Source organism: Phocoena sinus, chromosome 17 (assembly GCF_008692025.1).
Source record: "Phocoena sinus isolate mPhoSin1 chromosome 17, mPhoSin1.pri, whole genome shotgun sequence".
Classification (NCBI taxonomy): Eukaryota; Metazoa; Chordata; class Mammalia; order Artiodactyla; family Phocoenidae; genus Phocoena; species Phocoena sinus.
The window spans coordinates 72,112,956-72,136,669 of NC_045779.1; the positions used below are offsets into that span (position 1 = coordinate 72,112,956).

The 23,714-nt window shown below is 49.1% G+C and overlaps 1 protein-coding gene across 5 annotated transcripts in view; it reads right to left on the reverse strand.

The window, feature by feature from the left end:
• Positions 1–633: 633 nt before the first annotated feature.
• ZFAT (zinc finger and AT-hook domain containing) overlaps positions 634–23,714 on the reverse strand; it is a 188,946-nt gene continuing 165,865 nt past the window's right edge. For 3 of the 5 annotated variants that reach the window (XM_032610134.1, XM_032610135.1, XM_032610136.1), the window contains exon 17: positions 634–2,169. In XM_032610134.1, the coding sequence (XP_032466025.1) occupies positions 1,930–2,169 (240 nt within the window). In that variant the 3' untranslated portion in view covers positions 634–1,929. Of the gene's footprint in view, positions 2,170–19,492; positions 19,835–23,714 lie in introns of those variants that run through there. The other 2 variants (XM_032610137.1, XM_032610139.1) reach the window with 2 other exon arrangements.

Here is a 23,714-nt window from a genome sequence, read left to right on the forward strand (position 1 = left end):
CAGAAACAGATACAGAAAAGAAACAGGTGGTTGCAGAGGGGAGAGGGGTTGGAGGGGTCAGTGAAATATGTGAGGGAGATTAAGAGGTACAAACTTCCAGTTACAAAACAAATGAGTCATAGGGATGAAATGTACAGGATGGAGAAATACAGTCAATAACTGTGTAATAACTTTGTATGATGACGGACAATAACTAGACTTACTATGGTGATCATTTTGTAATGTATAAAAATATCCCATCACTATGTTGTGTACCTGGAACTAACGTAGTGTCGTAGGTCAATTATATGTCAAGAAACAAGCAAACAAACACGACACACAGGCTTCTAAACATTAAGAGAAAAAAAATCCATCGTTTCGTTGTACCATTTATCTTTACCAAGACTGGTAAAACTCCACCACCCTTATTAGAGAAATAACTCCAAGTTCATTCTTTACTGAAAATGGGTCAGTAATATCTTCCTTGGAAACAAAGGACAGCAAACCATTGTAGGATTAAAAATAATTCTGAAGCTTTTTCTTCATTTGTTACTGAATCAAAAGTTTTGGCTGTTCTTAGCGCCCGAAGAGCATCAAAAACGTCGTTTCAGGTGAATAGTTTTGTGAACCGTCCTATGTAATATAGAGGATTTCACTGTCTAGTCTAGAAATGTGAAAATCTAAAACCATGAGGCAATAGCTTGGTATTTCACAACTTAAAAGGATGGTTTATTCAAACAATTGGTTAGAATCACTATAAATTAAATAAAATTTCATTTGATAGAAAAAAGATCTTGACCTCAGTGAGCTAGATGTTGGGTGACGATGTCAGGAGACCCCGGGGCTGGACAGGGGGCAGTAGGATTCGCCTCGGTGCCTCCACAAAGCTGTCACACGGCAGAGGCGCCAAAAGGTACGGGATTTATCACGAGCACCTGGACTAAAAGGCAGTCGGACTAGAGAGCATCACGGAGGCTCCTGACTGTCGGTTTACTTCTCCACCCAAGGTGGGAAGGGGCTGCAGCGAACCCAATGCGAGGTGCCAGGACGTGGGGCGTAAGACCGTTAACCTCAAACAGTGGCCCCAAAGCAAGGCTAATGCTTCAGAGGGAGGACGAGCATCACTGTCACATTTTGAGGGCCTGGGTCCCAGAGGGGGCTGTCCTGGGTGGGGTCCAAATCCCAGATTCTGACTTGGGAAGGGGAGAGGTAAACCCACCAACCTAACAGAGCAGCAGAAGTACTCAGGCAGGGAATGCTTTTATTCTATCCAACTCACCTCGGTAGAGTAGGAGGTGAATAGGAGAAAGTGCATTTATTTTAAAAGCAAAAGAATTCCAAGATAGTAAGCTGAGACCGCCACCTGTGATGGGAGCCGGAGGGCCGTCAAACCATCCTTACTTCACATGATAATAAGCGCCCTTGATGCCTGAGGAGGGTAGAACTGTGTAGATAACCCCTCCCCTCTTTTCTCTCACAGGTGATTCAAACACCGTAAGGTCACTTTCTCTGACAGCTGTCTCCTGGTTACCAGGCTGCAGAGCAGTCCCAGGTAAAGATTCAGCACCCAGACAGGGGTCAAGGAGTTAGGCTGTGATTCAGGGAAGACGCTGAGGAGAAGTGGGGGTCTCTGTTCGACACCTGAAGCAAAGGGGCTATGCGGTACGGGCCATGTTTGGGGAGTTGAGGCACAGGTCTTTCTGGAAGCAGACGACGCGGGGGGAAGGTGCGTGTGCCTGTGCTGGGGGCAGCGCTCCTGTGTCGCTGGTGATGCCGATCCCTCGCCCACCCGAAGCCGGGCCAGGAGAGCCCCACGCGGCCGCCAGGGCGGACAGTGCAGAGGAGAGCCTGGGAGAGCACTACTCTGGGGCCTCCCCGCCCTGGCTGTCCCGGGGGCTGCACGGAGGCCGGCAGCCCTGCCCCGCGGCGCTGTCCCACACTGCGTGTCCTCTAGAGCTCCGGGGCCGGCTGCCCCGCAGCCTGCTCCTGCACGGGCTGCACGGCCTCCTGCACGTAGACGATGAACTCCGAGGCCTCCCCGCCCTGTGTGTAGACGGTCACCGTCTCAATGCCCTCCACGTCGTCAGAGGACACCACCAAGTGATGCTGCTCAGCCAGCTCCACGGAGGCCTGCTGGAGGGTCTCCTGGATCATGACCGTGTGGTTGGAACTGGGCTCCTCGTCCGTGACCTGTGGGAGGGCAAGAGAAAGGTCACACGGGCCCCACTTCCAGGTCCAGCAGGACAAGAGAATCACAGCGACTGCCTATGGAGCATCTGGCACATTCCAGGAGCTGGTCCTTTTGCACAGAATCATCTCAGCAATGCTCTACGCTTGCTCTCACCCCCGGTTTACAGATGAGGAGAGCGGCGCTCACCGGTGCAAAGGAACGTGGTCAGGGGCCCCAGCTGGGGCTAATGGTGGAACCCAAGTTCAAACACCCAGTCCAAGCTCTTCTCGTGATGCCACCCAGAGGCGTGGGAGTTGCCGAGGCACTCTAGGAGTTACTTCCTGCAACCGTGTAGAGGGCTGGGTGCGGGGTCTCCTGGAAATTCATAGCTGGTCCATTTGGTGGTGAAAAGGGGACTAGTTTATCCTGGCTTATCTGTCTCTCCACACACTCTGGGAGCTCAGCTCTGTGTATGAAGAAGATCAACAGCACACCAGGCAGGAGTACACGCCCTTGCACGCCTGGTTTTGCCCAGGTGTCGTCCACCAACACTAGTGCCTCAGAGCCCACGGGAGGGGTCTGCTGATGGGCACTCGCTGCCCCGGGGCTCTGTCAGTGGAGGGGCCTGCTCACTCCTACGGGCGGGCCTTTCTCTGTAGCTCCAAGCAGGCAGATTCCAGACAAGGCCAAATTCCAGCTGGTGCTAAGGCCCCAGCTCCCTGACTGTGCATTCTGGTCTGTTTTACAACTGTCTTTGATTTTGAGAAGAGCAATGATACAAACAATATGGGAAAGATTTAGAAAGTGTTGAGACCCTAAGAGCTGCAAAAATGACTGAAGGATTAGAAAACCAGCCCAGGAGGACGGTGAAGGGGCCTGGACTTGCTGAGCTGGGGAACGAGAGCCCTCAGATGTAGGGAGGGATGTCACAGAGACCGGCCTTCCCCAGGGGGTCCGAAAGGCGAGGTGGAAAGAACTTTGACCTGCACTTCGCGGGGCTTAGCTGTGAGCCTTGCCCACTCTCCCCTATGACTCTCAGGTGTCTCATCTGTAAAACAGGGACGAAAAAGCCCACTTCAGAGAATGGCTAGGAGAACTGAAGAAGATTCCGTATGCAAAGCGGGTGCTTAATAACATCACCGCGCTTTTGGTGTCTTCATTCGTGTACTGAACAACGTTTTCTTAAGGTACTGTGGCATGTCAATTATTCATTCATTCAACAAAACCTTTGTCATTTTATCAGGTCCCAGTGGACTGAGCTCCATGAGGGCTAAGACGGCACTGCCCCGGCACAGCTCTTCTCCCAGAGCCAGGTGGGCAGGGCGGATGCCTGGCACGGAGCAAGAACCCAGTATTTGTGCAGCGACGCTCCACTGGGTGCAGGTGCCCTGATGGGCGCTCAGGCAGCACATGGCGGAAGACCAGTCTAGCGGGGCAGACACAGGAACCGAGCGATGCTCTGACAGAGTGCCAGGGCAGCCTCCGGAGGAGGCATGGGATGGGACTCCAGGCAGAGAGGGCAGAAGGAGCAATGACTCCCAGGACCCCCAGGAGAGACTGGAAGCAGTGGGTTTGCTCAGGTGGCCTCCGTGAGCTCCCATTCATGACGCTTCTGACTCCCTTCCCAGCTGGAACCTGGCGTGGGACGGTCTCCTCCCTGCCTGGCCCTCTGTAACAAGCCACGACCCCACGCCGTCTCTGGGAACGCCCTATGGGGCTTCCAGGGGTCTCCCTCGGCCCTGTGCCTGTGTCATTCCCTGACAGCAGGAAGGGCTGTGTCAGACGGGGTCATGTTTAATGCAGAGAAGAAAATGGACGAGCCACCTCTGGGGTGGGCTCCACACAAAGTTACTGATTGCAAGGAACCTTTAACTTGGACTGACGGAATTTACCAGAAGCTAGAGAGATACCCTGAGTGGAAAGTATTAATCCATTTAGCCTGAGCTGTTTTTCTGCAGTAGATGGAGGCCTTTTTCTTCTTCTTCTTCTTTTACTGTTTGTTTCAATTTCATTTAAATGGGAAAATGTACTGTGAACCGAGACTTTAGAAGTAAATATTGATTTATTTCACTTTGAAAGAAGGTATCTGACAGAAGGGTGGGAAAGGGGGAAGGAATACTCAACAAATGCTTTCCTCTTAACTGTCAGTAAATTCTACATGAAGAAAGAAGTCAGGCGGCATGGGTGATTTATGCTGGGGTCCCAGCCTCAGGTGCGCAAAACAAGCTGATGCACTTCAGGTAAACAGATGACACAATGGTGACAAAGAAAAAGGGTGAGATCAACCAATACACGAGCTTTGAGATACCCTCCTGGCACTGTCGTTCACACACAGTGATTGCCATCAACAGAAATGAAGCCTAAAATGAGGAAGACGTCCAGCCTAAGATTTCACTCTCCTCTTGGACAACTCTAGCGCCTCGATGGCTGAGTACTGACAAGGGCTGACACTACTGCCCCGGACAAAGAGATCCCTGCCAGGCCCAGGGCTTTGATGAGCAAAGGCTGCAGCTCCTGTTCCCATGGCAGCGGGGTGGACACACACCCAGGAGCCATCCCAGGAGGTCCCAGGACGACTGAGGCGTGGCCACTGCCCACAGATGTGGAAGAAGGGCAGAAACCAACATGAGGCCACCGTGCTCGAAATAAGGGCAATTACATGCTAACTCTGTCACATCAGGGCCCGGGGCCACTCCGTGGAAGGCGCTGTCTGCAGATGGTGGGAAAAGGCATGGCAGGCTGAGGGAAGGCGGCAAAGGGCAGGCATGTGCCCACAGTCCCACCAGGGCCACTGCCACCTCCCAGCCACCAAACCCACTTGGCAGAGTTCCATCCTCACCTCTCCACACAGTCCTTTGCTGTCTGACACTGCTGAGCCAACCTCAGCTTTACTCACTGAGACGCCCTCTTCGCTGCTGCCACAACCCTCCGATTCCAGGCTTCCCCATCACGCTTCTCGTGCCCTCCCTCAAAGCCCGGAGGACTCCTACATCCCCATCCTGCGTATCCTACGGGCCCCTCGTCTGCACTGAGGCTTTGCTCCTAGCTGAGCAAGGGACCCCAGACCTCGAGTGTGTCTGCACAGGGGAGGCTCCCAGGGGCTGTGTGTCTGTCCAAAGTGCATGAGTCACAGGAGAGGCGGTGCTGGGGAGCGGGGGCGGGTGAGGCCTGAAATGAAGTTCACAACCGCATCCTGAAGAACCTCGCTCACCAGCTGAGAGACTGAGACTTGCTTTTACAAAGGAAGACACTGGCGGCTTCCCAGGAAGGGCCCTGCCTCACCCAATCCGCGGCAGCCCCTGAACCGCAACTCGCCTAACATGGGAAGAGAAGACAGCATCATCTGTCTCTCCCTCTAAACAGCTACATTTATTTGCCCATATTACCTTTTCTACGTATTAAGTCTATTTAACATAATCCTTTCTCCATTTTTTTTTCCAATTTTCAGCTCTAGGGATTTGTCCACCGGAATCACCAGTTAAATTCACTCACTGCTAATTATAAGAGTAAAATAAACTTTCCAAACACGGTCCGTTGGGCTTAATTCAGCAGACAGAGTGACGAAGACAAAGATAAATGTCCAGTTCACAGAAGTCCTGCGAAGAGTGGCCCTCCAGATGACACAGCTGTAATAGGCGGGGCGTCCAAAGCCTAACTCACCACAAGTTTACATTCTCACGAGCTAGCGTGAGCAGCTCCGCCGGCCCCGGAGAGGCCCCGCTTCACGTACGGCTGAAGAAACAGGAGCCAGGGGCGGTGGAGGGCTGCGTTACAGAGGGAGGCACGGAGGCCCCCTGCAGAGCAAGCCCCTCCTCCCACTTCCCGCACTCTACCTGTTACATGATTCCCACTCTGTTTGTTGTTTGGCTTTGTGTTTCTGCAAACCATGGCATGCCTTCCCTGTCCCCGTGAAACCCAGTGGACACTCTCCCGGCCTCATCCCAATCATCTGCACACAGCATCTCGTGGCTTGTGCATCTCTGAATGAAACCTCTAATGTCTGGTGACTCATCTAAGGTCAAACAGCTGGAAAGTAGCAAAATGTGGACGTTAGTCTGGGTGACCTCAGGTCCAGGGACCTTCCTCAGCTGCTGTAGTGTGGCAGCGACTAAAGGGATTACATGCCATAGATCAACAGGGTTGAATTATTACTCTTTACCCACCCCAATCAGTCTATGGCTGGCTGTATAGCTCTCGACCATTTTCTTTGTTCAAAACCATCACTCTAGCAGTTTAATCTACTAGCACAGGCTTACAATTGTTCTCCACGGTAGAAATAATCTGGCTTCACAGTGTCATTATCCCCGAGGTGGGTGCTCCATCTTCCCCAAGTGCTGTACCTAACACATCTTCCAGCTGAATTAACGGCAGCACAGACAGCTTAATGGAAAACCTTAACCTACAGGACTGTGCAAATTATTCACTAAGTCAGCCTCTGAGTTCTGCAGCTCTGCCTACCTCAAGTGTTCCAGAATCTAGACCAGATCTCTAACAGACCAGGGTACTCTGCTGGGCTCTGTACTCGTGGGAGAGCAGCTTCCCACCGAGACCCCATCTCCTCCACGGAGATGACGGCGGCTAAGGGACAGTTGGGATGTGGGTGGGGTCGCTTGTGCCCCAGTCTGCACACCTCTGCTCCGCTGCACCGCCTCCCAAATACACAGACAGGGCCCTGTCATCTAAGACGTAGATGCTCAGCACCTCCCTCGTGCCCTACAGGCTCTGCGATAAGTGAGAAAAGGCTTATGTGTGAATGAGTGAAGAGGGCAGCACACAACCCTACGTGCCACACTGTGTGTCCCCTCACTGAGCACAGCCCCTTGGGCATCCGTGCCCGGCCAGACCCTGCCTGGCCGGAGCTGCCGCCCCATGCCCAGTGCCCTCCTGGCCTCCTGGGTCCTCCCCCAGCGTGGCTGCCCTGCTCGGAGCCCCTCCCTCACTCCCTTTGGGCTCCCGCTCCATTGTCACCGCGTCCAACAGGACTTCCCAGAGCCACCCCGCTAGCAGCAGCAGCAGCCTCGGGCACACTCCCGCCTCTCCTGCCCTCGTTCCTTCACTGCACTGTCGCCCCTGGGAGTCACATCACCTGTTCATCTACCTGCTCATCATCGCGAGCTTCACGAAAGCAGGAACCTGGGCTGTGTTTTGGCCACTTTATTCCAGCACCTGTGATGTGGCCTGGCACGAGGAAGGGCCTAGCCTGTACCTCCTGAACAGATGGCATCGGGCTCCACACCCACACCAGAGGGGGGTCGGCACTCCTCGTGGGCGTCTATGTGCTGTACAACCATGAGCCCCTCTTCTCTTTTTTCTGTCACCTAAATTTTTAAAATAATACAGTCCTTTAATAATTGGGGAAAATGAGGCAAAAAGCAAGAAAGGAAAAAAGAAAAAGAAGGAAGGCGCAGAATTGCTTCTTCCAAAAGCCGCAAGGTGTTTTGGCCGAGAAAACATTTTCCTTCAAAAGCACAGGATGGTTCTCAGCGCCGTGCTGGGCACAGAGCAGGCACTTTGAAAAGCTGTGGAGAAACTAAACTCTCAAGAGTAGCGCATCAGGGGGAGGTGAGAGGAGGGTGGGCACGCAGCCTGCACCACGAGAGAAGACGAGGCAAGAGGTCCCAAGTCAGCGTTTCCTCCTGTACCGGCAGGAATGAAAGTTACTATGCAGAGTGAACGCAGCAAACCCTGCGGAAGGTGGATGCAGACACTGGAGCGAGGCCGGTTTTCTAAGGGACAAGGTCTGATTTTGAAGAGAGCTTGCAGCGTAAGCGCTCCTTGCCGGGGTCCTCACGTGTGATCAGGCCCTACGGAGCATCACCGGATGATAACGTCCAGCAGGCAGGCAGGCAAAAGTTACCAGGCCCAGAGAGAGTGACACACCAGAAGAGGGACAGAAGACAAGCTTTAAAATCGGAAGCAGATCTGAAGGACCAGTGCTTGCAATGGTCTGCTGGCCAGGAAAGGTGCTACCGTGGCTGCAGCAGGGATGTGCGGTTACATTAGCACCTGTGCTGCAAGACAGACAGACCGTGGCCTCTGTATGGACAACTCTGAATGGTCAGCCATTTACTGAATAAGCCACCTGACAAGCCTCTGGCTCTCATCTGTCATATGCTGAGTCCCCATGTACTTCAGATGCCCTCTCAGCCTCCTGTTCTAAGGAGAATTTAATGTGTCAGACACTCTGCTGGAAGCTGGAAACAAAACTGTGCGCCCCCCATGCCCCCATCCTGAAAGGGCTTGCAGACTAGTGGAGGGGGCAGACAGGACACTTCTCCTGGACCCCCAGGGTGGACAGAGTGGGCAGTGGTCAGGGGTGGTTTCCTGAAGGAGATGCCCCGGTCTTGAACACGGTAGCATTTCCAATAATCAGAAGAATGTGAACATTTTCTAAGGTCCCTTCCACTGTGGAAATTCTCGGCCTCTATGATACGGTAAGAATTAGAGGGCTGCAGACAAAAATCCAAACACTACAAACAGACGAGAATGAAAAAGAACACCTGGCAGTGTCTTGCATGGCCCGCCGAGCTGAGGTGGCCCTGCCGCCATTTCTCAGGAGCAACAGTGGTCTAAAGGTCTGCACGAGGCCTCTGCATGCTGCACCCTACGAGCAAGTGACACTAGCCCATGCACAAACAAAAAGAGAAAAAAAGAGCATTGCAAAGAAGATGGTGGAGTAGAAGGATGTGCACTCACTCCCTCTTGTGAGAGTGCCGGAATCACAGCTAACTGCTGAACAGTCATCGACAGGAAGACACTGGAACTCACCAAAAAAGATACCCCACGTCCAAAGACAACGGAGAAGCTGCAGTGAGACGGTAGGAGGGGCGCAATCACAATAAAATCAAATCCCATAACCACTGGGTGGGTGACTCACAAACTGGAGAACGCTTATACCACAGAAGCCCACCCACTGGAGTGAAGGTTCTGAGCCCCATGTCAGGCTTCCTAACCTGGAGGTCCAGCAACGGGAGGAGGAATTCCTAGAGAATCAGACTTTGAAGGCCATTGGAATTTGATTGCAGGACTTTGACAGGACTGGGAGAAACAGAGACTCCACTCTTGGAGGGCACACACAGGGTAGTGTGCGCATCGGGACCCAGGGGAAGGAGCAGTGACCCCACGGGAGACTGAACCAGACCTACCTGCTAGTGGTGGAGGGTCTCCTGCAGAGGCAGGGGGTGGCTGTGGCTCACCGTGGGGACAAGGACACTGGCAGCAGAAGTTCTGGGAGGTACTCCTTGGCTTGAGCCCACCCGGAGTCCACCATTAGCCCCACCAAAGAGCCGGGTAGGCTCCAGTGTTGGGTCGCCTCAGGCCAAACAACCAACAAGGAGGGAACCCAGCCCCACCCATCAGCAGACAAGCAGATTAAAGTATTACTGAGCTCTGCCCACCAGAGCAACAGCCAGCTCTACCCACCACCAGTCCCTCCCATCAGGAAACTTGCACAAGCCTCTTAGATAGCCTCATCCACCAGAGGGCAGACAGCAGAAGCAAGAAGAACTACAATCCTGCAGCCTGTAGAACAAAAACCACATTCACAGAAAGATAGACAAGATGAAAAGGCAGAGGGCTACGTACCAGATGAAGGAACAAGATAAAACCCCAGAAAAACAACTATATGAAGTGGAGATAGGCAACCTTCCAGAAAAGAATTCAGAATAATGATAGTCAAGATGATCCAGGACCTCGGGAAAAGAATGCAGGCAAAGATGGAGAAGATGCAAGAAATGTTTAACAAAGCCCTAGAAGAATTAAAGAATAAACAGAGATGAACAATACAATAACTGAAATGAAAAATACACTAGAAGGAATCAATAGCAGAACAACTGAGGCAGAAGAACGGATAAGTGACCTGGAAGACAGAATAGTGGAAATCACTGCTGCAGAACAGAATAAAGAAAAAGGAATGAAAAGAAATGCAGACAGCCTAAGAGACCTCTGGGACAACATTAAATGCACCAACATTTGCAATATAGGGGTCCCAGAAGGAGAAGAGAGAGAGAAAGGACCAGAGAAAATATCTGAAGAGATTATAGTGGAACACATGGGAAAGGAAATAGCTACCCAATTCCAGGAAGTGCAGAGAGTCCCAGGCAGGATAAACCCAAGAAGAAACACACCGAGACACACAGTAATCAAACTGACAAAAATTAAAGACAAAGAAAAATTATTGAAAGCAGCAAGGGAAAAACGACAAATAACATACAAGGGAACTCCCATAAGGTTAACAGCTGATTTCTCAGCAGAAACTCTACAAGCCAGAAGGAAGTGGCATGATATATTTAAAGTGATGAATGGGAAGAACCTAAAACCAAGATTACTCTACCCAGCAAGGATCTCATTCAGATTCGACGGAGAAATCAAAAGCTTTACAGACAAGCAAAAGCTAAGAGAATTCAGCACCACCAAACCAGCTCTACAACAAATGCTAAAGGAACTTCTCTAAGTGAGAAACACAAGGGAAGAAAAGGACCTACAAAAACAAACCCAAAACAATTAAGAAACTGGTAATAGGAACATACATATCTATAATTACCTTAAATATGAATGGATTAAATGTTCCATCCAAAAGACACAGGCTCACTGAATGGATACAAAAACAAGACCCATATATATGCTGTCTACAAGAGACCCACTTCAGACCTAGGGACACATACAGACTGAAAGTGAGGGGATGGAAAAAGATATTCCATGCAAATGGAAATCAAAAGAAAGCTGGAGTAGCAATACTCATATCAGATAAAATAGACTTTAAAATAAAGAACGTTACAAGAGACAGGGAAGGACACTACATAATGATCAATGGATCAATCCAAGAAGAAGATATAACAATTATAAATATATATGCACCAACATAGGAGCACGTCAATACATAAGGCAAATGCTAACAGCTATAAAAGAGGGAATCGTCAGTAACACAAAAATAGTGGGGGACTTTAACACCTCACTTACACCAATGGCCAGATCATCCAGACAGAAAATTAATAACGAAACACAAGCTTTAAATGACACATTAGACCAGACAGACTTAATTGATGTTTATAGGACATTCCATCTGAAAACAGCAGATTACACTTTCTTCTCAAGTGCGCACAGAACATTCTCCAGGACAGATCACATCCTGGGTCACAAATCAAGCCTTGGTAAATTTCGGAAAACTGAAATCATATCAAGCATCTTTTCTGACCACTACACCATGAGATTAGAAATCAATTACAGAGAAAAAAATGTAAAAAACACAAACCCGTGGAGGTTAAACAATCCATTACTCAATAACCAAGAGATCACAGAAGAAATCAAAGAGGAAATCAAAGAACACCTAGAGACAAATGACAATGAAAACACGACAATCCAAAACCTATGGGATGCAGCAAAAGCAGGTCTAAGAGGGAAGCTTATGGCAATACAAGCCTACCTCAAGAAACAAGAAAAGTCTCAAATAAACAATCTAACCTCACACCTAAAGGAACTAGAGAAAGAAGAACAAACAAAACCCAAAGTTAGTAGCAGGAAAGAAATCATAAAGATCAGAGCAGAAATAAATGAAATAGAAACAAAGAAAACAATAGCAAACATCAATAAAACTAAAAGCTGGTTTTCTGAGAAGATAAACAAAATTGATAAATCTTTAGCGAGACTCATCAAGAAAAAGAGGGAGAGGATTCAAATCAATAAAATTAGAAATGAAAAAAGGAAAAGTTACAACAGACACTGCAGAAATACAGAGCATCCAAAGGGACTACTACAAGTAACTTTATGCCAATAAAATGGACAACCTGGAAGAAATGGACAAATTCTTAGAAAGGTATAACCTTCCAAGACTGAACCAGGAAGAACCAGGAAGAAATAGAAAATATGAACAGAACAATCATAAGTAACGAAATTGAAACTGATCAAAAATCATCCAACAAATGAAGCCAGGACCAGATGGCTTCACAGGTAAATTCTTTTTTTTTTTTGAATAGGAAGAACTATATTTAATGTGTTACATTTTATTTGGTTCTCATAGCACAGAGAATATTTTTTAAATGAATGTATTTGGAAACTTTTTAGTTCTTGAGTTTTAAGAGACAGTACTGTCATATTTGGGGGCTGCTGTCAACAAAAAGCTCATTAAGAGAGTTAAAATATTACATAACCCAAGAAGGTAAAATCAGTGCCTCAGGGACCCCCTCCAAAATAGTACAAATAATAATTTTTCTGAAAAATAATGACATGCCAGACGTCTAACGTTTCTTAAACCTATGAGTCACTGATGTGTGGAGTTTTGATCTACTATCTCTGGATTCAAGGCCGCCTAAACACATCACAGTATCTTGTTAACAAAAGTCACGATACAGTATGTCTTAAAGGTTTTACTTCACACCTACAGAAAACCACTGAGAGCACTGCATTTACCTTTCCTAGTGGAATTTCAGTAGCAATATTTATCCTCTTAAAACATTTTTCAGAGTAAAAGTTTTACTATGGAATGCAAATCAAGCACTGAATTCCAAAACTTAGAATCACTGTAAATGCAGCCTTTGAGTTCAGTTCAATTAAATTGTTCATTTATCAAAGCCCCAACTACGCAGTAACTTGTTGGTAATTGCTCCCATGCAATTTTTAAAACAAAAATCTTTATTGGAGTATAATTGCTTTACAGTGGTGTGTTAGTTTCTGCTGTATAACAAAGTGAATCAGCTATACGTATACATATATCCCCATATCTCCTCCCTCTTGCGTTTCCCTCCCACCCTCCCTATCCCACCCCTCTAGGTGGTCACAAAGCACTGAGCTGATCTCCCTGTGCTATGTGGCTGCTTCCCACTAGCTATCTATTTTACATTTGGTAGCGTATGTATGTCCATGCCACTCCCTTACTTCGTCCCAGCTTACCCTCCCCGCTCCCCATGTCCTCAAGTCCATTGTCTTAGTCTGTGTCTTTATTCCTTCACAGGTGAATTCTATCAAACATTTAGAGAAGAGCTAACACCCAACCTTCTCAAACTCTTCCAAAAAACTGCAGAGGAAGGAACACTCCCAAACACATTCTATGAGGCTACCATCACCCTGATACCAAAACCAGACAAAGACACTACAAAAAAAGAAAATTACAAACCAATATCACTGATGAACATAGATACAAAAATCCCCAACAAAATACTAGCAAACACAATCCACCAACACATTAAAAGGATCATAAACTTGGTGAAGACTTCTCTGGGGAAATACTTTCTTTAAACAATTATTTCAGTAATTATTTTTACTTGTTGAGTCTCTTCAATGGAAGTTTCTTTGAATTCAATTTATAAATTCCTTTATAAAAAATACTACCATAATAGGAAAATTTAATGAGAGTAAAATAAAAGTAGAGTCGACTAACAGTTCTTGCCTCAACAGATATAAGAGAGAAAAAAAAAGGATCATACACCATGATCAACTGGGGTTTATCTCACGGATGCAAGGATTCTTCAGTATATGCAAATCAATCAATGTGATACACCATATTAACTAATTGAAGAATGAAAACGATATGATCATCTCAACAGATGCAGAAAAAGCTTTTGATAAAATTCAACACCCATTTATGAATAAAAACTCTCCCAGAAGTGGGCATACAGGGAACCTACCTCAACATAATAAAGGCCATATATGACAAACCCACAGCAAACATCTCTCTCAGTGGTGAAAAACTGAAAGCATTTCCTCTGAGATCAGGAATAAGACAAGGATGTCCACTCTGGCCACTATTATTCAACATAGTTTTGGAAGTCCTAGCCATGGCAATCAGAGAAGAAAAAGAAATAAAAGGAATACAAATTGGAAAAGAAGTAAAACTGTCACTGTTTGCAGATGACATGACACTATACATAGAGAATCCTAAAGATGTCACCAGGAAACTACTAGAGCTAATCAATGAATTTGGTAAAGTTGCAGGATACAAAATTAATGCACAGAAATCTCTGGCGTTCCTATACACTAACAGTGAAAGATCAGAAAGAGAAATTAAGGAAACAATCCCATTCAGCACTGCAACAAAAAGAATAAAATACCTAGGAATAAACCTACCTAAAGAGGTAAAAGAACTGTATGCAGGAAACGATAAGACACTGATGAAAGAAATCAAAGATGACACAAACAGATGGAGAGATATACCATGCTCTTGGATTGGAAGAATCAACATTGTGAAAATGACTATACTACCCAAAGCAATCTACAGATTCAATGCAATCCCTATCAAATTACAAATTATCCCTATCAAATTACAAATTATCAATCCCTATCAAATGGCATTTTTTACAGAACTAGAACAAAAAGTCTTAAAATTTGTATGGAGACACAAAAGACCCTGACTAGCCAAAGCAATCTTGAGGGAAAAAAACGGAGCTGGAGGAATCAGACTCCCTGACTTCAGACTATACTACAAAGCTACGGTAATCAAGACAGTATGGTACCGGCACAAAAACAGAAATATAGATCAATGGAACAGGATAAAAAGCCCAGAGATAAACCCACGCACCTATGGTCAACTAATCTATGACAAAGGAGGCAAGGATATACAATGGAGAAAAGACAGTCTCTTCAATAAGCAGTGCTGGGAAAATTGGACAGCTACATGTAAAAGAATGATATTAGAATACTCCCTAACACCATACACAAAAATAAACTCAAAATCGATTAAAGACCTAAATGTAAGACCGGACACTATAACACTCTTAGAGGAAAACATAGGAAGAACGCTCCTTGACATAAATCACAGCAAGATCTTTTTGGACCCACCTCCTAGAGTAATGGAAATAAAAACAAAAATAAACAAATGGGACCTAATGAAACTTAAAAGCTTTCGCACAGCAAAGGAAACTATAAACAAGACAAAAAGACAACCCTCAGAATGGGAGAAAATATTTGCAAATGAATCAACAGACAAAGGATTAATCTCCAAAAATACATAAACAGCTCATGCAGCTCAATATTAAAAAAACAAACAACCCAATCCAAAAATGGGCAGAAGACCTAAATAGATATTTCTCCAAAGAAGACATACAGATGGCCAAGAGGCACATAAAAAGATGCTCAGCATCACTAATTATGAGAGAAACGGAAATGAAAACTACAATGAGGTATCACCTCACACCAGTTAGAATGGGCATCATCAGAAAATCTACAAACAACAAATGCTGGAGGGGGTGTGGAGAAAAGGGAACCATCTTGCTCTGCTGGTGGGAATGTAAACTGATACAGCCACTATGGACAACAGTATGGAGGTTCCTTAAAAAACTAAAAATAGAATTACCATATGATCCAGCAATCCCACTACTGGGCATCTATCAAGAGAAAACCATAATTCAAAAAGACACATGCACCCCAATGTTCACTGCAGCTCTATTTACAATAGCCAGGTCATGGAAGCAACCTAAATGCCTATCAACAGACGAATGGATAAAGAAGGCGTGGTACATATATACAATGGAATATTACTCAGCCATAAAAAGGAACGAAATTGGGTCATTTGTAGAGACGTGGATGGACCTAGAGACTGTCATACAGAGTGAAGTTAAGTCAGAAAGGGAAAAACAAGTATCTATATTAACGCATATATGTGAAATCTAGAAAAATGGTACAGATGAACTAGTTTGCAGGGCAGAAATTGAGACACAGATGTAGACAACAAACACATGGACACCAAGGGGGGAAAGCAGTAAGGGGGTGGGGGTGTGATGAACTGGGAGGTTGGGATTGACATGTATACACTGATGTGTGTAAAATGGACGACTAATAAGAACCTGCTGTATAAAAAAATTAAATTAAATTAAATTAAAAAAAAAAGAACACTGCAGTCAGTCCCTTCATGTGAAATACTCCACTATGTGTGTTGAAGCTCTGGGGAAGGAACCTTACTTTTTACAGCAGTTAGGGTTTCACTCACTGCTCTAATTGCAACCAAACAAGAGGTTCCTCTAGCATTCTCAAACGGGGACTGCAGACCCATTTCACAAGGTTAATAAGCAAGCACATTTACTGTCACGACCCTAGGTCAGGTGTGGCATTGCATATGTCGGAAACAAAGGGAAATGGTAAATACTATTTTAAACGAATGTGGTTTATAAAAAAGCATCATAAATTCCCAACTCTAAAACAGTACACATAGATATGGTACCCGAGAAAAGGGGTAAATATTATGTGCGAGAAACTTTTGGAAATACCAAAAGATATTCATAGGCAGGAAGAAACCATTCCATACATCAATGAAGATTTAAAGTGTTATAAAAAAAAAAAGAAAGAATGTACAGGAAGTGAGGAGGGGGCTGTGATGCATGCCCGCGTCAGGCAAGGCATCTTTCGTGAGAAGACGTCATAATGCCTCCCCTCCACCCTATTTCTCTCTTGATTGTAAGGAGACAGCAGACATTTTCTTTTCTGTAGATCCCATAAACAGTCCAAAGCCCGAGTTGTAAAGACAGCTCACTAAAAACAGTCCCTGCCAGTCCCCACGTGTGTGCCCTGGCTCTCAGAGACGCTGCAGGGTCCAGCTGGCCGACACTCGGCCACCCCATGCTGAGGCCCCAGAGCACCCGGGAGCCCCCTGCACAGGGCGGCCTTGTCCATGGGGTCCTGGCCTGCAGGGGGCAGACAGATCCCACTCTCTTTGCTGTGACAGTGGGGCCTGGAAACGGGAAGAGAGGTGCCTCCTACTGGCCCCAAGCCCACCATAGGATGAGGATGGAAAGGCTTGCCCATTGGCCAAACCAACTCGGTAGGCAGCTGAGTTTAGCAGCGAAAAGAGGGTGTGCACAGCCAGGACACCCTGTGTTTCTCAGGAGTCCAAGCACAGGTGAGTGTGATCTCGATAACCACGTGACTGAGGAAAGAACAATCCCTCCTTCTCTTGTAAGTGGTGGTACGATGGGAAGTGCAGCGTGGTCTGTCTCAGCACATGTGAGAATAAGAGATGGTGGGCCGCCCGGGGCCTGGCGCAAGGTGAGTGGTAAGCAGTGTGTGGTGCTCACAACTGCTAGCGGTGTCATCCCCTCCAGGGGCGCTGTCCCCACCAGTCCCACCTCCCCACTGCCCCTCGGCGTGCACGATTAGCACACCCACTCCCAGACGATGTCCACACCGCACGTGGATTATAGCAGGCACTCCACACATGCCTGACTTGAATTCTTCTGATGGCTGCCCCAGGAGATCTTTTCAAACCGAGCTCAAACAGAGCATATTCACAGCGACAGGGAAGGAGGCAGGAGGTAGCTTCTGACCGCCTCTGAATATCTTGATATTTAGACAGGTCTATCGTGCATAATGCTGCACACTGGTGACCTTTCAGCACACTACATTGAATTCCACTTAGTACCACGCACTGCGTGGGCTCTGCACCCCTGTCAAGCACCCGGCCCAGGGGGCCATGTTTCTCCAAAAGCCTCACCTCTGCCCGGTAGCCCGTGCACAGATGGGCCACTCCCGGGGTGAGGCAGGGCTTCACTGAACTCCCCTGCACGGCAGTTGGCGACCATCTCTCTCTGCACGCGCTCAGGACAAAAGGCCTCCACCCTCTTGACGCTCACCAGACCCCGCCCCCCCCAACCTGACGGGCAGGTGCTCCATGGAGACATGCGGCAGTGGACCCCCTCCCTCTGCCACCCGCTCTGTGCTGGGGAGGTACGGGCTTCTCTCCTCAGCTGGTGCAGACTCTTCTCCCCCCGATTTAACAAACTGTTTCCTCTAGCAGTTCCTCTCCCTGTCCTTTTACACAGGTGACGGGCAGCCTCCACAAGACCCCATGGGCAAGGACATGGAGCTGGCAGGACGCACCCTGTTCCTCCCTGGACCTCCAAGCCGCTGCCCTCACCCAAGGGAGAAAGGCAGGCTAAATTCCCAGTAATGGAGCACATCCACATTCTGTTTAAAGAATGTTTATCATAACAAAACATACACCACTTCAATCGCCCCTCAAACCCACCCAGGTAAGTTCATCAGTGGCAAAGTAGGTCTAAGAACAGAACAAGGGGCTGCGATGGTCTTACTCTGGGGCCAACGCAGTGTTGACACCCGCCCTGTGCGCTGACGTGAGCAGCCTAAGACCCGCCCTGAGGCTCCGTATGGATGCTGCCTCCTGCTCATCAAAGCCACTCGCCCGTTTCCCTCCTACTTGTACTTCTCTCTCCGAGTAGGGAGACCTGCCCACCTCAACCCTCTCTGGCGCTTCTCCCTTTGCTTGCTCTCACGTCTGGTGCCCCTTCTGGCTCAGAGCTCCTCACCCAACTGCCCGTTACCGTGGCCAAGCGGTTGCATGATGCCACTCAGCTCCAGCTCTTCCAAATCAGCCTCCTCGAGGGCCTTCTCCAGGGAATGACCCAGAATGTCATGACAGCTGCACGTGGTAAGGGGTCAAACTGTCTCCAGCCACAAACACGGCAGTTTACATAATGCAACCACCTGCCTGGACCAAGCAACAGACTCTCCTATGAAGGAGGCAGTGTTGCATCCACCCTGGGACTCCTACCGCTGAGCACAGGGCCTGGACGGCTGCATCAGTACCTGCTTGCTGAGCAGAAGCTTCCAGAAGCAAAACAGTCATGGCTGAATTCTATGAGCAACTCAGTGAGCTCAGACAGGGGTTAAGGAGCTATGTCACTCCTATGACAGGAGCTAAGATTAGACCTAAGCAGCGGCAGGCTCCCTGCCAACTGCTTCATTTGCATAATTATGCATAACCCGTACCTTAGCCCCATGGGGTAGGTTCTATTATTTTCCCACTTTACAGATGAGAAAACAGAAGTTCAAAGAGGAGAAGTGCTTTGTCCCTAGTCATACACTGTGAAGTGACAGACGCGGGGTCACACCCAGGCCGTCTGGCCCCGAGCTGTGTCCTCCTCCACGCACTGTGACCTGGCCCGGGGCGACCTCCGACATGGGCTTCTCGGGAGACCCCCGTGCGCTGTTCATCCAGGGAGGGCCCCTGTCTCAGAGGCCTGAGGCTCCCCAGGCGGGGCACCCACAGCAGCTGAAAACCACCAGGCTGCTCAGCTGGGTCCCAACGAGGGCAGCCCCAGCCCACCCGGCTCGGCTTCCCGAGTCTGATGCCCCAGCGGTGCTTCTGAACGCTCGTGAGGCCTTTATAATGTGCCAGGCCCTGAGCTAAGTGCTACAGACCTCCTCCAACTTGCTGGGGAGAAAAGGTCGGTGGGTAAACCAGCTAACTAAGATATGGCTGGTGGTAGAGTCTCTGAGAACTGACTCCTGCCCACCACCCCCCATTCTCCCCACGACCTAGACAGACGGGAGGCGAGCTTCGGCTCCCTGCCCAGGGCCAGCCCCTCTGTAAACATCCTCTTCCTACTTCCCGACTGGGGAGGCAGGGCCACAACCGGACCGGGTGGTCCGGCCTAGAGTCTCAGATCCAGGCCACTGTCCATGACAGGCCCACAGTGGGGCTTCCTCTCTGAGCCTCTGCTTTTCCGTGGAAGGGGCAGAGCAGTCTTCTTGCGCTGGACGGCCACGCCTCCACCCACTTCTCTGGTTACTCAGGGGGGTGGACTTGGGGCTCCTGGAGAAGCAGGAAGCCCCCTGAGGCCTCCGGGCTGCAGGTGCACCAGAGCGGCTAGGGCGGGTGACGCAGGCACGTAGCTGTTAACAACGGGGCGCTTCTCTGTCCACGCGGTCCGTCACCATGTTCGCTTTCTATCACCACCTGTAAAACTACCATAAAGGCAGTGGCTCTAAACACAAATCCTCCAGCTTCTAATCGCACTGATGCCTGCCCCCAGGTGAGGCAGTGCCCTGCCTTCAAGGGCTCAGGGCACTGGATCAGGCCCCCCTGGCCCATCCCCCGGCTCAACTCCACTGTAACATCTCCCAACACAGGGTGGTTCTGGAGGACGGGCCCGACAGGACCTGAGAGGGCCAAGCCCTGGACCAGGAGTCAGCCCCGCTGAGGGGAGGAAGGAGCGCCTGGGCCACGAGGCGCAGCCAGCGCGGAGGCCTGGAGGTGGGCACAGAGCAGCCCAGTGGGCCAGTGCAGCCAGAGCGAGGAGATGCCGCGGGAGGCCGGCTGCTGCGGGACTGGGAGGCCAGGGCGAGGTCCTGTCCCAGTTTACCGGAGACTTTCAAGTTACTGGAGGGTTTTCAGGGAGGGATGCCGGGATCTGATTTACATTTTGAAAAGATCGCTCTGTCTGAAAACTGCATCTTAGAGCAGCAGGAGAGATGGTAGGAGCCAGGTGAAGAGCGAGGCCTGTGACCAGGGATGACGTTGCGATGCAGAGTTCGATCCAGCAAGTCTGAGGGGGAGCCAGACGTTCTGCATTTCTAACCAGCCCCCTGTGCTGAGGCTGCCCACCTGGGGACTGCGTTTTCCATAGTCAGGGCTTGCTGGAGGCGGCAGCCTGGGGCCAGAGGGGTGATTTAAGGTGCATGGTGAAGGGAGCGCCCACAGCAGGGAGAAAACTTGCTGATGGATCAGATGTGGGGCTGAGAGAGGCAGAGGAGGGAAGACAGACCCGCGGCAGCTGGAGTGGACTGCGTGTATTTACTAGATGGGGAAACTGGATGGAGGGGGGGCGGGGAAGAGGTGTGGAGTCCACACCGCAGGACACTAAGAGTCCTGCTTAGGGGAACGCCTGTGGCTAGCATGGAGGCTACCGCCCCAGGGGGAGAGAAGCGCAAGAGCCAGCCTGCGGCAGCACTGCCCTGGGCCGAACCCAAGGAAGGCTGGACCAGAGCCCTTCGGATGGTGACTACAGTTCTGGCTTCTCTGACCAGGGCCATCACAGCCCTGCCTTTGCCCCCAGTCTCAAGCAGACTGAGCGATGTCAGCCAGCAAGGGGAAGCTGCAGAGAGGGGAGGAAGCAAATAAAACCCACCTGCCCTGGCCAAGGACGTGGACCAGGAAATGGGCTCCCGAGCAAACAGTAACAAGCACGGCAGTATTAAAACTCAAGTAAAGTGGGATTCTGCAAGTTGCACCAACCGAGCTGCAGCTTCTTGGGGCGTAATGGGAAAATTGGGTCATAGAAAAAGGGAAAGAGAAGCAAAGTTCAATAACTGAGATCTTCAGGTCAGCTAAAGATGTTCTATATGAAAAAGAGTGTCAGAATGGGATAGGGGAAAAGCCTTTATTCTCTATTTTTTCAGACAATTTCCCATATGGCCACAGATATATCATGGAATGTACTTTCACTTCTAAAATTTCACAAAGAAATGGAATTTTCAGTCACTGCTATGGAGTAAAGGGGCTCAGCAAGTCATAAAATTGCTATGAAAGGCAGTAGTTTTGAGTATCAGCCATCAGAAATCATATCAGGAACAGAACTCTCTGAAGGAAGTTTTATTTAAGACAGAAAAAGAAAAGATTCAAATGGCTATGGGAGAATTAAAGAAGGCTCACAAAGGACAAGAGCTGGCGTTAAGTGACAGGGGAGAGGAACCCATCGCCCAGACCCTGCGGGAACTGTCTCGACCTATATGCTGAAGGTCACCGCTCAGCAACTGCGGGACAAACGCTCTGTAAGGAATGTGAAGTATGCAAATATTTGAAGAGGCCACCTGTGTGTGTCATTAGAAGTTTGATATAATTAAGGCTGGCAGGGCCCCAGGATCAAATAAATTGTACCGCGAAGTTCTTTAGGCAGGAGTCAAACCTCACTAACCAAAATATGCAGTTGAAAACGGGGTCTCACAGGAAGGGGTGGGATAAGAGGGAAAAACAGAGAGAGGAGTCAGTGAGACTTCCATATTTATATAGCAATCAAAAGGACTGGGAATTAAAAGATAAAAGATGTCTGTCTGGATTGCAGGCATCTCTACCACTAAGAGAGAATCCAGAATTAGATCATCTGAGGGTCAGGAAGCACGGGGGACGCCTATACCCTCAGCCCTGCAATATGCATCGGATTTGATCACCTACAAAAGACATGGGGCTCCCCCGCATGGGCCTTCCAAAGGCATGAATCCCTCATGACTGTAATTACACCACGGAGCCAGTGAGGGTGAAGTGGGCGTGCCATTCCCATTACATGCTGAGGATGGATAGAAAACACTAGCAGTTACGTCCAGAGGACAGAAGCTGCAGTTACTATCAGTTCTTTTAACATTATATATGTATCCTTAATCTTCCGGGAAAGAATCCTTAGATGAACCACAACGATGGCAGAGCCACCATCATGGGAAAGTGGAATAAATAAACGAGACAATGAAGATGCTGGGGTTTCGTCATGAGGAAAAGAATAAAAATCAGCGATTATAACGTCACAATTATGTGTCACTGCCACACTCACAGGCAAGCGATCTGAGGACAAATGAGGTTCTGAGCGAGAGAGGTGAGCAGAGGGAAAAGAACGGGTGGCTCTCCTGTAACCTCCATGCCTTCGGTAGAGTCAGCGAGAGGACTGTTTAACTGTAGGAGTCCAACAGAGCCTCTGCAGGAACGAGAAAAAGACATCCCGTTAACTCACCGACTACTGGAGCTTAAAGGGATGACAGAACAGGGAGGCTTCACCCGATCCTGTCTGTGGCAGGACAAGGGGGGAGATCTCAGCTCAGTCCCACTTTACAGCAATGCGGGCGGCCAACATCTCCTATGATCTTCAAAGGACTACAAGAGTATCCCGCTTGGACGTGATTCTTGTCAGGTCTTCTGCTGTGTAGTTAAATGATCAAATTCATGGAATGGAGAGATTGTTTTTAAATAGTAATGAAAATAGATTTTGCACCCTCCCACGAATCACGTTCCAGATCCCCCTCCCCATTCTTTTGCCACAAATCTTATGAGATGTTCAAATCCACCCCCAGAGGGGCAGGAGGCCCATCCCGGGCTCCCCTTCCGGGTGGATCACAGGAGCGAGGCTCCCCCCAAGCCAGAGGCTGCACGTGAGAGGTCCCCTCTGCAGAGCGGCTTCTCCCAACCAGATGCCCCTGTACAGACGGACAGTGTGAAAGAGTTTCCAGGGACCACATTACTCAGGGCCTTCAATGAAGAACAGGACAGGCTGGACCCGAGTTTCCTTGCAAACAGGCAACTGAGGTACGTGGTCAGCCACAGGAGTGGATTGCGTTTCCTCGCAAAAATAATGAACTGCAAATAACAAACAGCAATTCCAGTGTTGGCTGCCAACCGACATACGTCTTCCAGTGAGACCTGCTACCGAAAGTGCCTCTCAGACTGGCACTGTGTGCTCAGCCTGTCAGGGAGGCTGGCGAGTTCTCTCCTCCAGGCTGGCGTGTCCTGACCTCACCCTCCAGTGCCAGCCAACACCGGGGACCTGCCCGAAGGTGACAAAGGGCGTGGGGAAGCAGCCAGGAGAGGTGGGTTGCTTTTGACAAAGCCAGAACTTCTGCTTTGGGGTTTGTTTTTTGTTTATTTTTTTAACCAGAAGTTAAAGCAAGTGGGAAGAAAGGTTGGGATGTTGAACAAGTCGATGGCAGCGTAATTCTGGGCCTGCCAGGCTGAGGGTCTGCGCTGGGGGAGTGGGCGGGGTGCCTGCAGCTCTGGGCGGCCTTAAATGCTCCTTCCCGCGCCACTGGCGCACTGGCTGGCAGCTTGGAAGCACCCGGCACCTCAGGGGAAAACAAAAGCAGGAGA